The 22034-nt window shown below is 31.7% G+C and overlaps 1 protein-coding gene across 11 annotated transcripts in view; it reads left to right on the top strand.

Annotated features, from left to right (window-relative positions):
- LOC114331473 (transient receptor potential cation channel trpm) overlaps positions 1–22034 on the top strand; it is a 1429758-nt gene that overhangs the window by 253047 nt on the left and 1154677 nt on the right. For all 11 annotated transcript variants that reach the window (XM_050642920.1, XM_050642916.1, XM_050642919.1 and 8 more), the window contains exon 2: positions 10042–10144. In XM_050642920.1, coding sequence (XP_050498877.1) covers positions 10115–10144 — 30 coding nt within the window. In that variant the 5' untranslated portion in view covers positions 10042–10114. The remainder of the gene's footprint in view (positions 1–10041; positions 10145–22034) is intronic.

Below are 22034 nucleotides of genomic sequence, written 5' to 3'. Positions count from 1 at the left end.
CAATTCATCCACTCCTACGATCATATCATGCATCATGTTCGGCATTATAACACATTGTAGTGCATAAAATTTCTTACCCAATCGTACCTTTATTCGTATTCCTTCATTTATAGTTGCCAAAGTCCGTTTATTTGCGCCCACTAGATTTACCATGGGAATTTTGTAAATTAAATTCGTTAAATCAACCTCTTTTATTAATTTCCTGTTAATCAATGTAATTTCCGACCAGTATCAATCATAATTTTAATCGGTTTCTCATTGATAAAACCATCTACAAATTTTAAATTTACTCCACTTCTTTTATCATTATTTCCTGCTAATTTAATAAATTCCTTCGGGTGACAAAAAATTCCTGTTTGTTTTTTTGTGTCTAGTGAGCGCCTTCGTGAAAAGACGCTTGCTGTTCTTCTTCGCTTCTTATTCCGTCGCTTTGTCTCCCATCCTCATATTCACCTATTTGCGTATTGTTTACCGCTTTTCTATTTTCTCTTGGTCCCTATCGGTTTCCACGATTTTCCTGTTCATTCCTTCTATTATCATTTCTGTCTTCTTGATATGTTCGGGTGTTATTTCTATTCTGGTTTTCTCGATATCTGTCTTCGTTCCATTGCCGATTTCATTGTTCATAGTTTCCTCTTCCGTTGTCTCTATTTTCGTTTTCCCTCCTCGGAATAAATTCTCTTCTTGTATAATCTCTCCTAAAGGCTTGTCTTCTATCTCTATAGTCTTGATTTTCGCGTTGTCTATAATTATGTTGCGATCTTCTTATTTCCCTTTCTCTCATTTTTGCTTCTCGTATTTGTAAGAATTGGCACAAACTGTCGATATCTTTGTAGTTTTGTAAAGTTATGTGATCTTCTAAGGTATCTTCAAAATGTCTGGCTATCAGTTCTACTAGCTGTTCGGACGAATAATTGTAATGTAGGTGTTTTGCATTGTTGTATAATTGTAGTGCGTATGTTTTTCCTGAAATACCCATTCTATCAGGGTACCTCCCATTTTGCAACTCCTTGTTTATTTATATCTGTTGTATTTTTCCCCAGAAATAACTCAGGAACTTTTGTTCGAATTTATGCCAATTGTCCAATTCTTCTTCTTTGCTATCAAACCATAAACTCGCCTCATCTTCAAGATGGTTCCTTATCGTTTCTTTGGCTGTTTCGAAGTTACCAATGTATCGTACATTCTTTTTTAAATTATTTATGAAAATTACTGGGTGTAATTTTTTTACATCCCGCCAAATCTTATTTTCACATCCTCTGTACTATGGATAATCGTTTCCCTTCTTTCTCCGGAATTTTGTTGATACCTCATTTCCTCCATTTTTCTTTCTATTTCTCGCCTGTCTTCTTTAATGCATTTTCAAATTTGGTTTCTAAATTTTCTAGTTCCTTTTTCTGGCAATTGTTTATCTCCTTCATTTTGATTTTGATTTCTTTAATCTCTATCTCCTGTTTCTCGCTCTTTTCTGCAATCTCTTCGATTTTTTTAACCATTTCCTTTTTGATACTCTCTATAATTCTGTTGTTTTCTTCTATTGCTTGTTTTGTTTCCTCCTGATTTTCTTGCATTACTCGTTTTGTTTCTTCCTGATTTTCTTGCATTTTATCCATTTTCTTTGATGTTTCCTTCTGAATTTTACCCATTTTATCCATTTTCTTTGATGTTTCTTCCTGATTTTTATCCATTTTTTGTGACTGGAGTTGCATCAGTTGTAATAATTTATCTATTCCTGATAATTCCTGTTTTTCTGTTGCCATGTATCGAAAATGTCTTCTTGTTCTATATGTTCTTCTTGTTCCAAATGTTCTTCTTGTTCCAAACGTTCCTCTTGTCTTTTGTTTTCTTTGCTTTTGCTTCTGGTGATCGACATGTATTAAAATTTATCCCCGCCTGATACGAAATTCGAAAATACCTTGTATACTGTAGAGACGAAAATTTTTCTCTCCCCAAATATAATCAATTTATCACACAAATTTTTAAATTTATCAAAATTCAAATCAATAAAAAAATAAAATAAATATGTAAAATTGTACCTAGATAAAAAAATAATTCAAACAAAATATTTCATAAATTTTAAATATATCAACTTTTTCCGACGGGCAAATAAAGTTTTCATCACCTGTTTTTCCGTTTCCTATCCTTTCAAATTCACAACTAGAGATACTTTCATGTCCCACGTTGGTTCGCCATGTTGTTATGATCTGCTTTCTCTTACTTTTATATTAATTAGTGTTTATTTAATTAATTATTCAATTGTCGCAAATCATACATAAAAAATTAAGAAAAATCCCAGGATGCCTTTTTCTAATAAAAAAAAAATAACTAAATTATCTTAGGTTATACTTATCCTTTCTCGATCTTAGGTTATACTTATCCTTTCTCGTGGCTTCAGTATCTCTTAGTTGATCCTTATCGGGATAAAATAGGAAAAGGAAATAAATAGAAATACCATAAATAAACACATACAAATACCTATCTTTATTATCAAAAGCAATGCTCTGAAAATTTATCAATTAAATCCTGTGGACATAACTGTCCAAATGAAACCGTTACCATATAAATTAATCTAATTCAAACAAATATTTATCGCTTTGTTCTTGATACCATTAATAAAACAAGCTAAAGAAACAAATTTAGGTATTCGCAAAACCATTTATACTTCTTATTAAATTTTTGAAATGTTGGAATCTTAATTCATATGCTTTTACGCAAAAAAATTAACTTCTGATTATAAAGAAAATCTATCACATAAGTTATTGACTGACCTTTTTGATTCACACACAATGATGTCTCCTCTTGACCCAAACAGCTCTTCCTTGTTGATTATGTTAGGCTACCAATTAAAGCCCTCTCCGTTCTCAGCATCAATCCAGCAGCATACCTGCAACTATTTCTCCAAAACACGAGCCAGGCCTCTTTTGACAAGTACTCGTTCAATAAACTCCAAAACTCTCTCCTCTTTTTCTCACAATAATAATCTCCTGAGACCCAAGTATCTTTTTTACTTGGTGTCACAAATAATTTTAATAACTATAGTTCTTGTAACTTACTCTCTTGGACTTTACAGAATCAAAGAGGCATTTCTTCTCAATTTGATTTGTCTCTCGTTCCACCTTTCAGCTACTCTTCACTATCAAACAACCACTAGTACTTGCTTCTGAACTACTCACGAAAACTTTTGACTGCGCTTCTCGGATGCCGGTCACATAATAATCTCCTTTTCCAAACTGTCCGAACATTCAAACTTCTCTCTCCCCACTCCAAATTGCCAAGCCAATCAGAAACATTTCTCTCTCCACATTCCTCTTTTTTCATTCGAAAAAACCCATGCATTCTTTCAACAAATACTTCTACTCATCGTAATTACTTTTCGGGAATTCTACAAATATTCTTGGGCTTAAACTTAAAATTCCAAATTTCTCTACCTAATTTTTCTAAAAACTAATAATTACAATTACCTGTGGATTTTGCCTTTCCCGTAACAAAACAATCTTTTTAAAATTATAATCCGAAATAAATTGTCTTTTCACTTCACTTTATTCACAAATGTCTTTAATTCTTCAGGGAAAAACTCATTAAGGGTAAATCCACTGCGTAAAATCTAACTTCTAATAAATAGTTACAAATCAATATACAGGGTGTATCAAATTTATGTGCCCGCGTTATATTAAAAAAAATAAAAATTTTATTCTATCTTTGATTGACAAAATGATACACAATAATATATACTCTTTTACTTGTTCTATTCTTCTTTGTGCCAAATATGTATGCCAAATATCTCTAAATAATATTCAAAATTAAACCTGCAGTCTTGGAACGGGTTTTCCGCGCGCTTATTTTGCCTCTTAAAGAACTAGTTTTTTCAATAAATATATTTAATTGTTTTTTACATGAAGTCAAGTCAAGAAAAGTTTGGAAATTCCTAAGCAAAAAATGTCCTGACAAGTTTTTTCGTAGGATGCATAGTTTTCGAGATAAACGCGGTTAAACTTTCAAAAAATCAAAAAATTGCAATTTTTGAACCTGAATAACTTTTGATCAAAAAATAAAATAGCAATTCTGCTTACCGCATTTGAAAGTTCAAGTCAAACTATATCGGTTTTGATAAGTTGCATTGCTAAAAACGTATTTTTTTATTGCTAAACAAAGCTATAAACACCTAGTGCTTGAGTTAGTTTTCAATGATCTCTCATTTAAATTCGAACGAGTAGGTAGAGTAGGTACAAGTGCAAGCCAGGCAATTTCTACGTAGCATGCATGTAAACGCATGTATTAGGCACGGGAAGCACTATGTGTTTATAGCTTTGTTTAACAATAAAAAAAAAATTTAGCAACGCAAATAATGAAAACCGATATAATTTGACTTATTAATACTTATTATTAATACGTTCTCCTCAAATGAGGGTATCTTATCAACTTTATTATTTTTTAAACAATAAACGATAAAATAAAACTTTTGACAGTTCAAATATTGTTAATATTAATAACTTCATTGTGAATTGTGACCGAACGCAACCTTTACACATCATGACATTGTGTGTAGCCTAACTTTGGCGTGATTTTCTAAAAAATTTATTATATTTTTACAAAATTTTGGAATATGTTTAATTCGTAGAACAGTTTTAATAGTTGTTTTCAATTTCAATACAGATTTAAATCCTCTACAAGGGATTTCTTACGTGTTTTGATGTAAAATAGTTAGGGAAGCAGGAATTCAACAATTTAGAATTTTACATTGTATTTCCTATGGCCCGTTTTCCAATTCACCACCCGTTATATGTATGTATTAGCATGTTTATAATATTATACAGGGTGAGGCAGATAACTGGCCTATTAGAAATATCTCGAGAACTAAAATCAACAGAATCATGAAAATTGGAATACAGGGGTTTTGAAGGATGATCTATTAAATGAAAATATTTTCATCTCTTTGCAACTTCCGGTTATATATAACTTCGTTTTTTTAAATGGGACACCCTGTATATTTTTACATTTTTGGATTCTCTTCGATGTCTTTCTTAAAATATGAGGATTTGTAATGTTATACAGGGTATTTTAAAAGATAATTACGTTTGTTTATTAATTTCGTAGCAATATTCACACCCTGTAGAATTGTAGTAGTTTGACAACTAAAACTCTACTTACGTTCAAATGATTTTTAATATAGTCTACTATTGTTAAGAATCATTAGTATAGCTAAATTTTTAGTTTTAGTATACACGGTTGGTCGAAACTCGGAATGAGTATTTTCTGAGTTTTCTTAAATGGAACACCCTGTATTTTAGTATTGCAATGAAATGATATTTTATGGTACTTTTTTATTTCTTAAGCAGTCCCTATACCTAACTGCTTTAATTTGTGCTTAATTGTTAGTCGCAATAACAATCTTAACTACGTAGCTATTTTGATAGCTAAACCATTATTGGTAATTTTAAGGATCGGTCTGGATTAATATGTATTTATTTCTGAAAAATTGTTTGTGATTGAATATTTTCATGGCCAACCTAATAAAATTTTACGTATTTTTTGTTGCAATTAATGTTTAGCTTGAATCACCAATAACTCACAAATTAAAGCAGTTAGGTATAGGGAATACTTATAAAATAAAGAAGTACTATGAAATATTATTTCATTACAATACTAAAATACAGGGTGTTCTATTTAAGAAAACTCAGAAAATATTCATTCCGAGTTTCGACCAACCCTGTATACTAATATTTCAAAATTAGCTATACTAATGATTCTTAACAATAATAGGCTATATTAAAAATCACTTGAACGTAAGCAGAGTTTTTAATGTCAAACTATTACAATTCTACAGGGTGTGAATGTTGCTACGAAATTAATAAAAAAACGTAAATATCTTTTAAAATACCCTGTATAATATTACAAAATCTCATATTTTAAGAAAGAAGATATTCAGGAGAATCCAAAAATGTAAAAATATACAGGGTGTTCCATTTAAAAAAAACCAAGTTATAAGCAACTTCCGGTATAACCGGAAGTTGCAAAGAGATGAAAATATTTTCATTTAATAGATCATCCATCAAAACCCCTTTATTCCAATTTTCATGATTCTGTTGCCTTTAGTTCTCGAGATATTTCTAATAGGCCAGTTATCTGCCTCACCCTATATTATATTTTTTTATGGTTGTAAATTTTGTGACTCTTTTCGTCGCTTAAAAAAAGATTTCTAGCAAGTATTTACAAACTGATTCCATTTGTGTAATATCTTAGAAATGCCTGATTTAATAACTGCCTCTATGAGAATATTTGTTATTGAATATACAGGGTGGTTCATCTTATTCGCCTCGGTGTCCGTACGGAAAACCACTTGATATTTTAAAAAAATTTCTTCACAGTAGTATACAGGGCCATTAATACTACAATCTAAAAATAATGTGAATTATACAGGGTGCTCCAAAAAAGAGTGGTATATCAAAGTTATATTTTTTCTTATGGAATGCCCTATATATGATGACATTATTGAATTGACCTTTAAAAATAAGCTATACTTTCATAAGGGTTCCCTATACCTAAATACATGTTTTGATTTATTTCGATTTTTATAAAAATATAAGGTTTTAGAAAAAAATAAATATCTACGAATCTAAGAATCAGTAACAAATTCTTTCTTGGATCTTAATAATTGACTATTTAGCATACTTAAGCAGATGCTTATTGCAACAAAGTTTCTTACAGGGTGGTCAAAATATGAGATTGTTCTATTAACAAATTCAAGCTGTAATAACTTACTTAATTTAAATGGAACACCCTGTATCTTACTAGTCTATTGCGTAGAAAATATACTTAGCTTTCAATTTGTATTAGGGTTTCCTATACCTATCTTTTTACAGGGTGGTCAAAATATTAGATTGTTCTATTAACAAATTCAAACTGTAATAACTTACTTATTTTAAATAGAACACCCTGTATCTTACTAGCCTATCGCGTAGAAAATTTATTTAGCTTTCAATTCTTGTTAGGGTTTCCTATACCTATCTCCCTTCATTTGTTAAATATTTAAAGATTTAATAATTTGCAAGCTTTAAAAATTAGAATTAAGTAAATATGTCGTGGTTACATATGTACAACACATCACCAACACCGACAGTATACTTAGACATGATACTGTCATTAATAAAATTTTCATTGTTATCATGTAATCACACAGAGTGTTGTATTATTTTAGTTGATTTTGGCCTACATGTGACATTGAATAATATGTTTATATTAAACTGCATATCCTATATTAGATGCCGTATTCTGGAAGACATTTAAATTATATTTCATTCCGTATAAGTATTTTCCATACCTTAAACTAACGGTTATTAAGTAAATTTAAGAACACCACTTTTTGTTTGAATCTTTGAATCGCAATTACAAACAATTAAGTGCAATGGCTACTATGACGAAAACGAGCCTATTGTACAAAAATATATAAAAATGGGTATTTACCGAATAACATGGAAATTTACATTTACAGAATAACATGTGTATTGAGAATGTTTACATGGAATTGAAGAGATTTTAAATATCTTCCATTATAAAGAATAGAATATCGACTATTAATTAAAATAAGAACATTAATTAAAATAAGTGTGATTAAATGATAAAAATTTGAATTTTATTAACGAAAGTATCTTGACTAATATATTTAAGTATATTGCGGTGCGGGTGTTGGTGATGTGTTGTACATAACCACGACATAGGTACTTAATTCTAATTTTTAAAGCTTACAAATTAGGAAATCTTTAAATATTTAAAAAATGAAGGGAGATAGGTATAGGAAACCCTAATAAGAATTGAAAGCAAAGTAAATTTTCTACGCGATAGATTGGTAAGATACAGGGTGTTCCAGATAAAATAAGTAAGTTATTACAGCTTGAATTTTTTAATAGAACAATCTAATATTTTGACCACCCTGTAAAAGATAGGTATAGGAAACCCTAATATAAATTGAAAGCTAAGTAAATTTTATACGCGATAGACTAGTAAGATACAGGGTGTTCTATTTAAAATAAGTAAGTTATTACAGCTTGAATTTGTTAATAGAACAATCTCATATTTTGACCACCCTGTAAGAAATTTTGTTACAGTAATCATCTGTTTAAGTATGCTAAATAGTCTATTATTAAGGTCCAAGAAAGAATTTGCTACTGATTCTTAGATTCGTAGATATTTATTTTTTTCTAAAACCTTACATTTTCATAAAAATCGAAATAAATCAAAACACCCTGTATTTAGGTATAGGGAAACCTTATGAAAGTATAGCTTATTTTTTAAGGTCAATTCAGTACTGTCATCAGATATAGGGCATTCCATAAGAAAAAATATAACTTTGATATACCACTCTTTTTTGGAGCACCCTGTATAATTCATACTATTTTTGGATTGTAGTATTAAAGGCCCTGTATATTTCTGTGAAGAAATGTTTTCAAAATATCAAGTGGTTTTCCGTACAGAGACCGAGGCGAATAAGATGAACCACCCTGTATATAGCATAATATTTAATTAATCTTATTCAATCTGAAATTCTTGAAAACGGGCTGCGCGAATTTAAGCACAGATGCAGCGGTTTACCCCGAATAAGACGCTTAGAAACGGAATATACTGTACCTACTAATTTTTTTGCATTTCTACCTCCCCAAACCTTTTTTTTTGTTCGATTCTATTTATATTTTTCAAAGTTCAAATATATGTTTTTTAAATTTCTTTCAAGTGGGCTGGAAATTGTTACGTATTACCAAATCACTTTCCAAATAAAGTAAAAACAAAAGAACAAGTTTTCAATCTAATAGCACATAAAACAACACCAAAAATATTACTATACCTCTACCTACATCCCACCAGATTGAAAACAATGGGAACCTTCTCTGGTTACACGTCCAAGGCTTCTAAAATTTGCAAGCAATCACGGATGCTGGGAAAATAAAAACAATTTCCGGAAACGCCTCGAATAAATTTTTTTAGATGTATCTCGTTAAAATAAATACATTTTTTTCTGGGTAATTTTTCGAAAAATGCCTCCATTTCAAGTTGATTGTATTCTCAAAAACCCCTCTAAAAAGTCGATTTTTTCGTCGAAAAACTGTTATTTTCAATCGCGAATAACTCGAAAAATATTAGTTTCACGAAGAAAATGTAAAAAACATTTTTTTCTTAGAATCACTTTTTCCATCGAATTACATGTTAAAATGTAATAAAAAATTCCCACCCCCGAGATGGAGTGGCAACCACCCCCAAGGTTTTAGCGTATGATAGCGGCATGATATAGAAAATGATCTTTGGACTATTCCCTACCTTCTGTGAAAATTTCAAGTAAATCCATGCTGGACGAAAAAATTGCGAGCCAAAATGCTTCATTTCCTCAATCGACTATTGGGGCCGATCGATCGGCTCTGTCCCGTCATACAGCTGACCGACTACAATAACTTTTATTTATATTTAATTTAGAATGTGTATACTGATTTTCAGTCTTAGTAAATGGATTTAATTACCTTCGTAGGAAAGCAACTTTGATACCCTCTCAGTAACCCCTGTTCTACGTTTCGCTTGACCGACCGCAGTATGTTTCTCTACACACTCACAGTAATCAACTGTGAAAAATCTAGCTTTATTAAATTCAAAGAGATTTTTCAGCGCTGCCACTCCGTCTATAACGCTTATAATATATCCAATAACGCTCCTCATTGGTGAATATCATAAGCTATAGGTATAGTCGGTTCGCTAAACTCAGAGACAACTGGCTAGTGATTTTAGTCAGTAATTTTGCCAATTTGGTAAAATTGGCAAAAAAATAATTACTAAATAGTTAATAATTATCAAATAGTTATTAATTTTGCCAATTTTGGCAAAATTGATCAAAAACAAAAAAAAATACCTACTAAAATCACTAGCCAGTTGTGTCTGAGTTTAGCGAACAAACTATACATACATATATTGCACAATCTTTTTTATTTTGTTTTAGGGTTTGCGTTTATTAATTAGTTTCATGTAGTTTGAGAATAATGTAGTAATATTAATGTATTTTTTTAGAGCCACAACTACTTGGTGGTCTCTGAAACAATGGTAGAAACGGAACTGTCTTGTGAAATTACGCGAAGCCAGCATGAAGAAATCAAAGTTGCACGCGAAAACGGTAAGTTCACAAATTATTTTGCCATTTTTACAAAACAGTTAGATAAGCACCGCAAGAATTTTAATATTGATTTAAATAATTGGCCACGCACAATTTTTTTAAAGCCGGCCGCTCACGATATTGCGGTATCGTTCAATTTTTTCTGAATTCGACTAATTGACAAAAATTTTGATCGTGTCTGACCGTTCATCCAACAAGACGTTATGTGAGCTCCACACTCTCGCCGAAGTAGATCGAGGTTCAACAAGTACGAGAGTGTAGACGGCCACCTTGTGTAACTTTGCCTCACTTCGTTCAACTTCCATTCTCTGTCGGTCTGGATCGTCCGAGTCAAGGGGATCTTTGTCGGTATCGCACCGCTTGAATGTTTTCCTCGCGAAGTAGAACGAGTCTGTATAGAGTACTTCGGACTTCGGTCAACTTTGGCGAAGCAACTTCGCCGAGAGTGTGGAGCCCGCTTTACAATTTTACCAAAGAGAGACTGGCCTGTCGCTGCAGTACTGCAGAATTGATATCATCGACGATTTTGTCGGCACTGCAGTACCGTGAGCGGCCGGCTTTAATCAAAATTCGTGTAGCTTTAAGCTTTAATGCCATTCAAACATGATTCATACATCGTGGCCTCTTTCAAACTCACGTAGACAGTACCTGTGAGACTTGCACATATTACACAGAACTTTATAATTATATCTACTAATAGTATAATAATAGGCAACTTGCACATTTTTTTTTTATTACATAATAATGTTCAGTTTTGTATAAAAATGACATTTACAAAATTTCACGCTTGAAAAACTCATAATAACTTAGAAGTACAAATTTAAAGTCTTCGGTATTTTAAAGTAGTTCGAACGGCCCGTGACGTCACCTAGTTTTACATTAGTTATTATTATGGTTACATTTCGCTTTGTCTAGATAAACGCTAACGTGTACGCAAATAAAAAAGTTAGGTACATACACGCGAATTAAACTTCATCAAGCCAGTGACGTGATTATTCAACGTACGCAGTGACTGTATATTTTGGTAAATACATGCTATTTTTATATGTTTAGTGTTTGTTTGATAGAAAAATATTTGCTAAGGGAAGGGAAGCAGAACTATTCAGATGTTTCAAACTTAATTGTAATAAATCAATGTATATAATAAAAGTATATATTTAGGTTAGCAAAATAAATATATGTATTTAGTTGACATGACACGAACAAAATATTGCTAAAATAATTTTTATACGTAAGTTAATTATTATAATCAACTATTCTAAATGGGAAGTGAGCCACAATGTAACTAAAAAAAGATTTTATTAACGTTTCGACGTCCAAATCGGATGTCATTGTCAAAATACAAAAATTAGTCAGATTAAATAAATTATTAGAAAGAATTTTTTACTAAGCAAGAACATTTTTGTTTATTTTAATAATATTGTGTATTTTGACAACGACGTCCGATTTAGACGTTGAAACGTTAATAACATCATTTTTTTAGTTAAATTGTGGCTTAGTTCCCATTTAGAATAGTTGATTACAAAAATGCCACAAGAAAATAGCTTCATAACAAGTTAATTATTATTGTGAAAGCTTTAGGTCTTCCTTTTATTTTAATTTTGGACGGTAATACTAAATATTGTATATACTAAATAGTAACATATTGTACTTACTATATTGTAATACTAAATACTGTATTTCACTTGATAACTAAAAAAATATATAATAATCTATAGTCTCTTAACTTTTTCATACTGTTTTAAAATGTTGTTAAACTCATTAAAACAACTAAATAATTGTCCACACTGCATAGTTAATTTAAAAACAAACACTAAACAAATAAAAAATAAGAAATCCTTTACTAATCAATATTTAAATTAAAGTATAAACACAACGCAATTAAACAAATTCCAACACGCCAACACTCTGACAGTAACTTTTTTATTTGCGTAGGTACACGTTAGCGTGTATCTAGACACAGCGTTATATTTAGGTATATTCTTCTTTTCCTTCTTTAGTTTATTGGCCTCCACCTACTTGGGTATTTGGCCAGCTCGTCGTAGGGTAATAAAGGAAAAATATTTATATTCTAATGACATTTATCGTATGTCGTTGTAATAATATATACCAGTTTGTTGAGATTGGAGTTTGATACAGTTTTTGAAGGAAAGAAAAGAAGGTTTACTATTGAAAATAAAACCATTTTGTAAAAGTAAAAATTTTCTATGAATAGTTCAAACGAACAAAAACACTTTTAACGTCACATAACTGTATTTTTTACTGACGTTTATAATGTCTAATTAATTTTGTTTACTTTTTGGTGTAAAATGTAAATGCAAAACCATATGACGTCACGACGCGTTTTTTGCTGGCTGGAATAATTTGAATTTTTAATCGTCTTTAGGGGAAAAACGAAAGACACCCAAACCTTTTTTATCATTGATACATGTTTTAAATTATGTTCTGTTGTGATTTATAACATTTTTTTCCAATTTTAAATTTTATGCAAGTTCCCTATTGTTTCGGGGCAGGTCCCTGGAAGCCATTTTCTAACAAATGTCATTTCGAAACAGCAAATTACATCTGTAATAGTAATTTATGTATAGGGCTTTTCATTCACAGTCATTTGTTTCGAGCTTCTGTCATGTGTCACATAATATTAATATATCTACGTCATACGTTATTGGTATATAACAATGATACAAACCAGAGACGTATGACGTAGATATATTAATATTATGTGACACATGACAGCAGCTCGAAACAAATGAGAATCGATGAAAAGCCCTATTGTCCTTTTCATGATCATTTTTCAGTGCGTAACAAATGATAGGAAAAAGGGTAAGTCTGTGATAATACACATTTATGACATTTATTCTAACATAACATTTTAGTTAAATCTGACAGTTGTCACATTTTATTTTCAATTTGGAATAAAAACAAATCAAATGTGTTTCTTGCATTTATAAAATGGTATTTTCTTTGATTTATATAGTCTTATAAATTATACAGATTATATTTGTAATATTATTATCTAATTAAAAAAAATTTGTTTTTTTTATTATGGCGCCATCTATCGACAACTAAAATAACTAGAATAAATGTTATAAATGTCACCGACGAAATGTAATCACCGACGTGCCTTTTTTCTGTCACATACATTTTAATGCGTTAGAAAGAAATCGAAAAACTGTGACGCACTGAAAGATGATCATGAGAAAAAGAATAACAAGTTCCGAACGTGATATTTTACGAGACGAGTAGGAAGTTTCCAGGGCGAGTCCTGGAATCCTGCGAGTTTCGTAAAATCACTTTTGGATCGTGTTACGTACAATATTTTTTCTGCAGCCGTTTTGTATGTTAAAAAGAATATATGGATAAGCTTTACTTATGAACTTTTATTAAACACTTTAAAGTTGCTCTCGTGAATTCAACATTAGAAAAATCTACTTATGAATATTAATAACACAATTATAACAATTATTTACATTGATATTGTTAGGAATATTAACAGAAGTGGCAGTATTGAAATTAGTGTTAGACGTGGCAGTACTTTTACTATTTTTTGAGATATTAATTTGGTTGCGGCCATTTTCACACACACGAATCTTAAATGGCAAGCGTTGTCATAATAAAATACAAAGTTGATGTTACTGTCAAAGCCGTTGCCTAGCTACACAAAATCGTCCCGAAAGTAAAAAAAGTGTCCCGAAAGTGAAAAAATTAGTCCCGAAACTAGCTATTTTCGGTACTAGTTGTGTAAAATGGTACTTTCGATTTAATAAATCATATCGAAAGTTTTATTTTCGGATCGGCTGCAGAAAAATATAAACTAGTAAAATAAATATGACACATGTGGATGTGTACGCACCATGTTCAGTAACAACAAATTGCTTTGACATAAAAGAAAAAATTATAACTTATGCAAGCATAAAACTTTAAGAGAGTCTGAGAAATAGCATTTTAACCTACAGTCCATTAACCGAAGAAGTCAAGGCAAATGTACTAATTAAATTTACAATATGATCTAAAACTTTACAGTGTCCTACTACAAAAACGCACGTATCTCGTATCGAACACTCACTATTATTATTGAGTCAGATGTAAAACTATAGTATAGTCATGATCATTTTCCAATTGATGGTTTTCACAGCGTATTAAAGTAAATCGCCCAAATTAAAGATTTTCCGGCCATAAAAAATTTGTTTCACAACATTCTTAACTTATCCACGAAGATACAGTTTGCTTTCTTTCCTTCCACTTCCACTACTTAGTTGATAACCTGTTGACTACTACCTAAGGCAGGTATTCTGTTATTTAAATGTTAAATAAATACACTGGTAAACATTTCGTCAGTCTTTACATGCCCTCTTTCCTTTTAGTGACATGACCAAAGTACCTCAGTATATCGTCCCTGCCATTTCCAACTATCGAATGTGAAAAGTGGTACCTACTTTTCAGGACAAAATAACTCTTTTGTAGAGACTCCTAAATTAGCACATTGACAAATGGGAATTTTTTTTATTTTTTGTATGTAATGTTTAATCCTTGTTAGATTGATACCAAATTTGAACTGCTTATCATTTTTTTCTTTCCAAAAAATCACATTCGTTACTTTGCTTTTTGTATTAATCAAAGATTTGTTTCAGTCCGATAATTCAAAGTAGCGAATGTATAACAGCGAATAACTGTATAATCAAATAATAAAAATCCGTTAAAATGAAATCATAAACTGCCTCACAAGAATTTGTTGGAGGCGATATTCGAACAAAATTCGCACAAATTGTAAACACCTGCATTTTATTCTTCACCGAAGTTTAGCATTTTCGACAGTTTACAGATTATGATTTAATAACTGTTGAATAAATTACAACACAAACGAACGAATGTGACACATTCGACATTTAGCGGTGTACAAATATACATTTAGTTATTTTTATACAAAACAAAAGTATCGAATATAACCATTTTCGTCAGTTTGCAGTCAACCAAATGAAAAAAAGTTCATATTCGATGGTTTAAACAGCATATTTCCCGCGCTCCTAATCAAGCTACAATAACGAGAATTTGCCACAAGATGTATCACGTATAATGCGAGGGCAAGGTATTGAATCTGAAAAACCCAATTTTTCACATTAGATAGTTGGAAATGGTAGGGACGATATGTCCCAACCTGAAACTATACCCACATGAGGGTTGTTCTGCTGACACATACCAACACTGAATCATCTCTGTTGAAAATGATGTATTGAAAATCGGTGTTTCATAATATTTATGTATGTATGTAACTAGCTACAAACGGTACTATTTTGTTGTAAATATGAAGAATCTCAGGTTATTATTAGAAACAAATAGCATAAAAGAGTGTATTCTGGCCAGTTTAATAACGCTGATTAAAAATTTATTTTGAATTTAAGAAAAAATTCAAAATTTAAGTAAAAATAATTTTCCTTGAAAAATGCAAATTAGTTTAGGTATTTTGATTTTTTCTGTTAGAATAGATAAAGCTGTTAAAGGTCTAGAAACGTTACAGAATCCAATAATTGAGTAGAGTATCTTCAATAAAACAAATTCATTTTTTTAACTAATTTAAAATTAACAACAAATAATCAAACTTACATACCTGACCAATCTTGCTCTATAAAAACCCACCGTTACCAAGTCTAAGTAAAACTAACAAGCCTTATTAAACCTTATCGAACGCTACCTAGTCAAATTATCTCGCTTACGTATGCGATATCAAATTTACCAAAAAATCTATTGTTTGATATTTTTTTAAACTTTAATCGTTGATTTATGAGGCCCTACACATTTCCGGTGAAAAAGGGGGACATACTCTGACACAGAACCTTGAATTTGACATTAGAAAAATGCAAATTGTAGCCGTATGTTAAACTTTATTTAAGTCGGTCACTAGTCTAATACTTGGGCATTACCTCTAGACGAGCTGTATACCCCCAAATCCCCCAAAAACGCTTATTTTTCGTGATACTGACCACGATTGGTGAATGACTAATTTTGGTTTTACTTTGTGTAGATTCGTGAATTGCAAAATTAAATCGCAAAAGTTGAATGACAAAATTTGAAATTTAGCTTTTTGATCACGTGTATGTTAAAATATAGGGTACAAGTGAAAGAAAATATCTGGGGAGTTGTAGATGTAGATAAAAATGTTTTATAGAAAAAAAATGGTGCAACTTTTAATATCGAGGTTATATACCCCTAAAATAAGGCTTATTTCTCGAGATACTTACCACGGGTGGTGAATGACTAATTTTGGTCTTACTTTATCTTCTTGATGGTACTAAAAACGAAAATAAAGTTTATTTTGAATCTTAAGTGGGCGAACGTTGCCAAAAACGTAATTTTACCTTAACCTTTAACTACCCGCGCATCAAGTTATAACATAACTACACGCGTGGCGTACTTTATACGCCACAAGGAAATACACTTAAAAACAGCAGATTTGTTTTTTTTTTAAATACACTTAGTTGTTTGTTATAAACTTTATTCAGCATCAGTGAATACTGGAGTTCCTTTTCAGTAAGCCAATTGGGATTTATAACTGGAAGCATGGAATAACTGGATTCCATGATAAATAAAATTACCTACTAATAAAAATTTTTTTGAAATGTGTTTTTTTACGGGAGAAAAAGTATTGTTTATAAAGAAAAATATATTTTGTGCCATAATGACTAAAAAACAATTGAAATATGAACTTATATTACTACTTATATTAATATAATCGTGGCGTATATTGTCCACCACCGGAAACAACAAATACTAAACTGTAAATTACGATCTTCCCAGAACGCCGATTATAATCAAACTAAAACCAAATTGTAAAGCACATTCCAGTGATAGGTTAGAAAGATAAACAAGGTCAAAAATTAAATTTTTAAATATATTTGCAGTAGAATTCTTATATCTGGCGTACAAAATACGCCAGCGCGTATAGTTAAAGGTTAAAAATAAAAAAGAAATTACGTTTTTCTGCGTTTAACTCACTACACCTATGTTCAATTTCAATATTTTTTTCTGAAATTTTTATAGGCTATAGTTTTCACGTTTCTGAAGACTATGGCACTCGTAACAGTCTTATTCTAATAAAAGATGATTTTTTTTTTAAATAAGAGGTGCAGATTCATAAATTGCAAAGTTAAATCGCAAAAGTTGAGGACAAAATTTGAAATTTAGCTTTTCAATCATATTTACACATATGTCCAAAAGTTTGGAATATTGGAATATTTCGTCTTTTTATTGATTTTTATATATAAACTTTTCTGAATAGTTAAACATCATTTTGTTTCAATTCTTAACAATACTAAATAAATCTCAAAACCAGATAAACGATATGCAAAAATATTATTTATTCTCTTGGAGTGAACAACTTGGAAAGTACAACTTACATTTAAAAATAAATTAGTAAAGAAAAAAATAATTTTTAATAAAACTAATAATTAGTATTTCCTCCATTGGCCTGTATGCATGCCTGTAGGTGATTTGGCATGCTGCCGATTAACTGGTCGAGCTGGGCTTGCGGAATTCTCTCCCATTCTTCACGAGCAGCATCTTTTAGTTCGCGAAGTGTAATAGGGGGATTGTTTCGCTTTTTGATGCGTGTTTTGAGAATGTCCCAAGCATGTTCAATAACGTTCATATGGGGGGAATTCGAGGGCCACTGTAATGTAGATATTCATTCTTCTTCCAGAAAATTTTGTACTGCTGCTGTTCGATGAGGAGGTGCGTTGTCATGCACAAACACAAATTCATCACCTACTGCCCCTCGGAATAGACGTACGACGGGATTTAAAACTTCCTCGATGTACACAGCACCAGTGACACTTCTCTCCAGAACCAGCAGTAGCCCCCGTGTACCACTCATAATACCACCCCAAACCATAATACTGCCACCTTCAAACATGTTTCTAGTCGGGCTTGTCGTCCTGGGGCCCTCCAAACCAGTGTTCTTCGCGAATCAGATACCAAGCCAATTTTTGACTCATTAGAGAACATCACGTTATTCCAGTTAGGACCATGTTGCACCATTTCTGTAGCCCATTGCAACCTTACTATTTTGTGTTGGTAGGTTAGTTTAGGAACATGTAAGGGCCTTCTACGATACAAATTTACCGCATTTAGTCGGCGTGCTATTGTTTGCCGTGAAATATTCAGTCCTTGCAGCCTTGAAATTTCTCTGGATACACCACTTGTGGATTCCAGACGATTTCTTCGAGCTATCAATGTAATCTGCCGATCCTATGCTGCTGTTGTACGTCGACTTCTACCACTTCTGGGACGATCCTTGACATCATTTGCCTCTTGGAATTTTTTTTAAATTTTAGATACAGCACTCTGAGTAACATCAACAATATTCGCGATATCACTTTGGCTAAATCCCTGTTGTAACAAAGCAATTACTCTAGATCTGTCAAAGTGAGATATCATGTTTCTATGCATTTTTAAACCGCTCAATTCAAATTTAAACACATACTGAAATAATGCGTAAATACGCTAATCAGTTGAATGTGACCAAAATGGGCAAAATGATACAAAAACGATTCAAAGTTTTTATCATTTTCATGTAAAAACGCTCTAAAATGAATATCAACAACAATTTTGAAACCACCGTAGGCGTAGATATATTATTTGTACGTATTCCAAACTTTTGGACATGTGTGTATGTTAAAATATAGAGTACAAAGAAGTTTTATGGTTAGTTTTAGAACAAAATGTTAAAAATTAGCCATTCACCACACCGAGGTCAATACCATGTCATTTTGGGGGTGCCTGCCTCTCGCCTATTATACATATAGTCCAGTTATTATTTATTGTTGTTCTATAATTCAATTTCTTATTTTATATTCTTATAGCATTTTGCACTTGATCTTAATTTTGAAGATGCAATTAGCACGTCGTAAATGTACTAGTACGTCGCAATATTTAACAATTCTCTTACTTATTGTGAAAATTAGATATTTGAATTACAAATCGGTTGTTAACGTTACACATCCCAGACGGGTTTAGATGCATTTAATTTGCAGCTAGATTGCATAAATCAATTTTCCAGTTCCATTTCATAAATTATCTGTCATAACCCGAATATATCATGTACATCTGACATGTACACCTAAACTATAAGAATTGCAACACTGTGGAATTCTTAACATGGAGTTTGATATAAATTTACATAATGTATTGCTGGATATTCAAATTTAGTTTTAGTCTCTGATGATTCTATTATACCACTGAGAAATATAACTCAGATATATTTGTAGAAGTTACAATGTTGCAGAAGTTACAGTGGAATAGAATTTGAACTTTCAATTTTTAATAAAAGTTACAACGATAAGAAAGGATCTTGTTTAGCAATATTATATATTTAGAAGAAATAAGAAATTATATAGCAGCAAATTATTTGACGTACTTTATAGACTAGTAAGGATGGGAAAGCAGTAGGGCTAGCAATAAATACAAATAAAACAAAACTACTCATACAAACCAGATCAAATAGACCGGCGCAAGAACACTTTATTGACGATAAAGAACATGTGAATAGATTCACGTACCTAGGAATGGATCTGGTCGCAAGCAATGAAGAAGAACCGGAAATAAATGGAAGGCTTGTGCTTGCAAATAAGCCTATTTCGCGATGGGCCACATATTCAAATCGCGAGACGTACACCGGAAAACAAAACTCTGGGTCTATAAAACAATAATCAGGCCCATAGTAAGTTATGGCTGTGAAACATGGGTGGTGACACAGAAATCTGCCAATGCATTAGATGTGTTTGAAAGAAAAATATTACGTAGGATACTGGGTCCAATAAGTGAAAATAACAACTGGCGAATTAGGTATAATAGAGAAATATACGAGCAATATAGCGAACCAACTCTAGCACAATACACTAAACTCAAGAGATTACGGTGGGCAGGGCACATAGTCCGCATGAATGAGAATAGAATCCCCAGAAAATTGCTAAATTCAAGAATGCAGGGAAAAAGACCTAAAAAGAGATGGGAAGACGAAATCGATGAGGATGCCAGGAACATCCTGGGAACGCGTTCATGGAAAAGAACAGCGGTAAATCGAAATGACTGGAGAAGCTTGTTGAAGGAGGCCAAGGCTCGATTTGGGCTGTAGTGCCATTGGATGGATGGATGGAAGGATGGGAAAACTTTTTCTTTCGCGTGCCAATATTTACTAAAAATATATGGCAGACCAAGCATATACTTTTGCATATTATTTATTACTAATAAATGTATTTTTTATTTACTTTTTAAACCTCATGCAAAGAGCTCATGCTCTTTCATTTGACACCTGTGGAATGGTTCCAAGGTCATTTTTTCTGACTTGTTATTGCAAAGAAATGCTCTCTGGGATTTGAATAAAATTTAAACAATTGAATGCAGCGCTTTGAAATTTTTATCCCATATTAAGCACCAAAGAACCCTCATTTGACAAAAATTTCAAAGCTGTACACTAATTTTTACAACAGTTATTGAGAAAATATTTTTTTGCGATTCCGACCTTTTTTCGCAATTATATTAACAATAAATGAGTATATCAAACTTTGTAATACGTCATTTTAAAGCTTTTTCCATAGTCTCGAAGATATTTGTACTAAAAAAATCATAAGTTTCACTGTTTTCCGTTGATTTGAAAAAAAGGGGAAAATGCCATTTTTTGACAGTTAATTGTATATAAATAAAAATGGCCGCCAGATCCTACGCAGGAAATAGTTATAATTTGATCCTATAGGTATTACCTGTTGAAAAAACGCTTCAGTACCCTGGCTGCTGAAGTGTCACGAACAGGGTATATTTTTGTCTTATTACCCTGGCCTAACATTTCTGCCAATCATATTGGGTGCTCCATCCGTGGTTATATTACATAATTTTTCTTTAGGAAAGTTTAACTTTGAAATACCCTCAAAATAAGAATCATATAAATATTTTTCCTGGAGTATTTCCTTTCAGTGACTGAGAACTTGCTAATTCGTCGGTAATACAATCTTGATCAATTCCTCTAATAAAAATCCTCCACAAGATCACAAGCTTGTCTGTGTGTGTTTCTTACCATGATGCGCGTGATTATTGTTTTCTAAAATATTTGTCGTTAATGTATTGCTTGTAGGCGTACCAAAAAAAATGTGCTTAATAGCAAGCTGAAAATTTGTTAATAGCTTAACGGTGTCTAGTCGGACAAACTTTGATGTACGGGAATACTGGAACAGGGAAGTTTTAATTGTGGAACAGGTTAAAAATTAGGAACGTCAGAATACGAAAGCGTCCCATGTATTTTGTCGGACAGAACTTCCAATTGATTTGTTACCCTTTCATTAAACTCTCATGCAAAAATCAGACTGCTATTTATCACCAACATAATTCCGGTCATTTGACAATGTCATGTTCCACGTGTCGAACTTATTAAAATGCCCAGTTGGTGATAAATACCAGTCTGATTTTTGCATGAGAGTTTAATGAAAGGGTAACAAATCAATTGGAAGTTCTGTCCGACAAAATACATGTGACGCTTTCGTATTCTGACGTTCCAAATTTTTAACCTGTTCCACAATTAAAACTTCCAGTGTTCCCATACATCAAAGTTTGTCCGACCAGACACCGTTAAGCTATTAACAAATTGTCAGCTTGCTATTATTCAACTTTTTTTGGTACGCAGGATCCAGGCCTATTGACAATTATTTTGAATTTAGTTATCATTGTAGATACCTAGTCATTTTATGTTCATAACCACCTTATATATGTTTACTGGTCTTTCCACTCTTTTATTTATCATTATCTTCTGCTTCGTTTTTTAGAGAGAGGTTTACACACATTGTAGAAATAAATTTAATAGGGAACTTGCACATTTTTTTATTACATAATAATGTTCAGTTTTGTATAA

This window comes from Diabrotica virgifera, chromosome 2, assembly GCF_917563875.1.
Source record: "Diabrotica virgifera virgifera chromosome 2, PGI_DIABVI_V3a".
NCBI lineage: Eukaryota > Metazoa > Arthropoda > Insecta > Coleoptera > Chrysomelidae > Diabrotica > Diabrotica virgifera.
The sequence above is the reverse complement of the archived record's forward strand: the minus strand, read 5'-3'. Positions and strand labels throughout refer to the sequence as shown.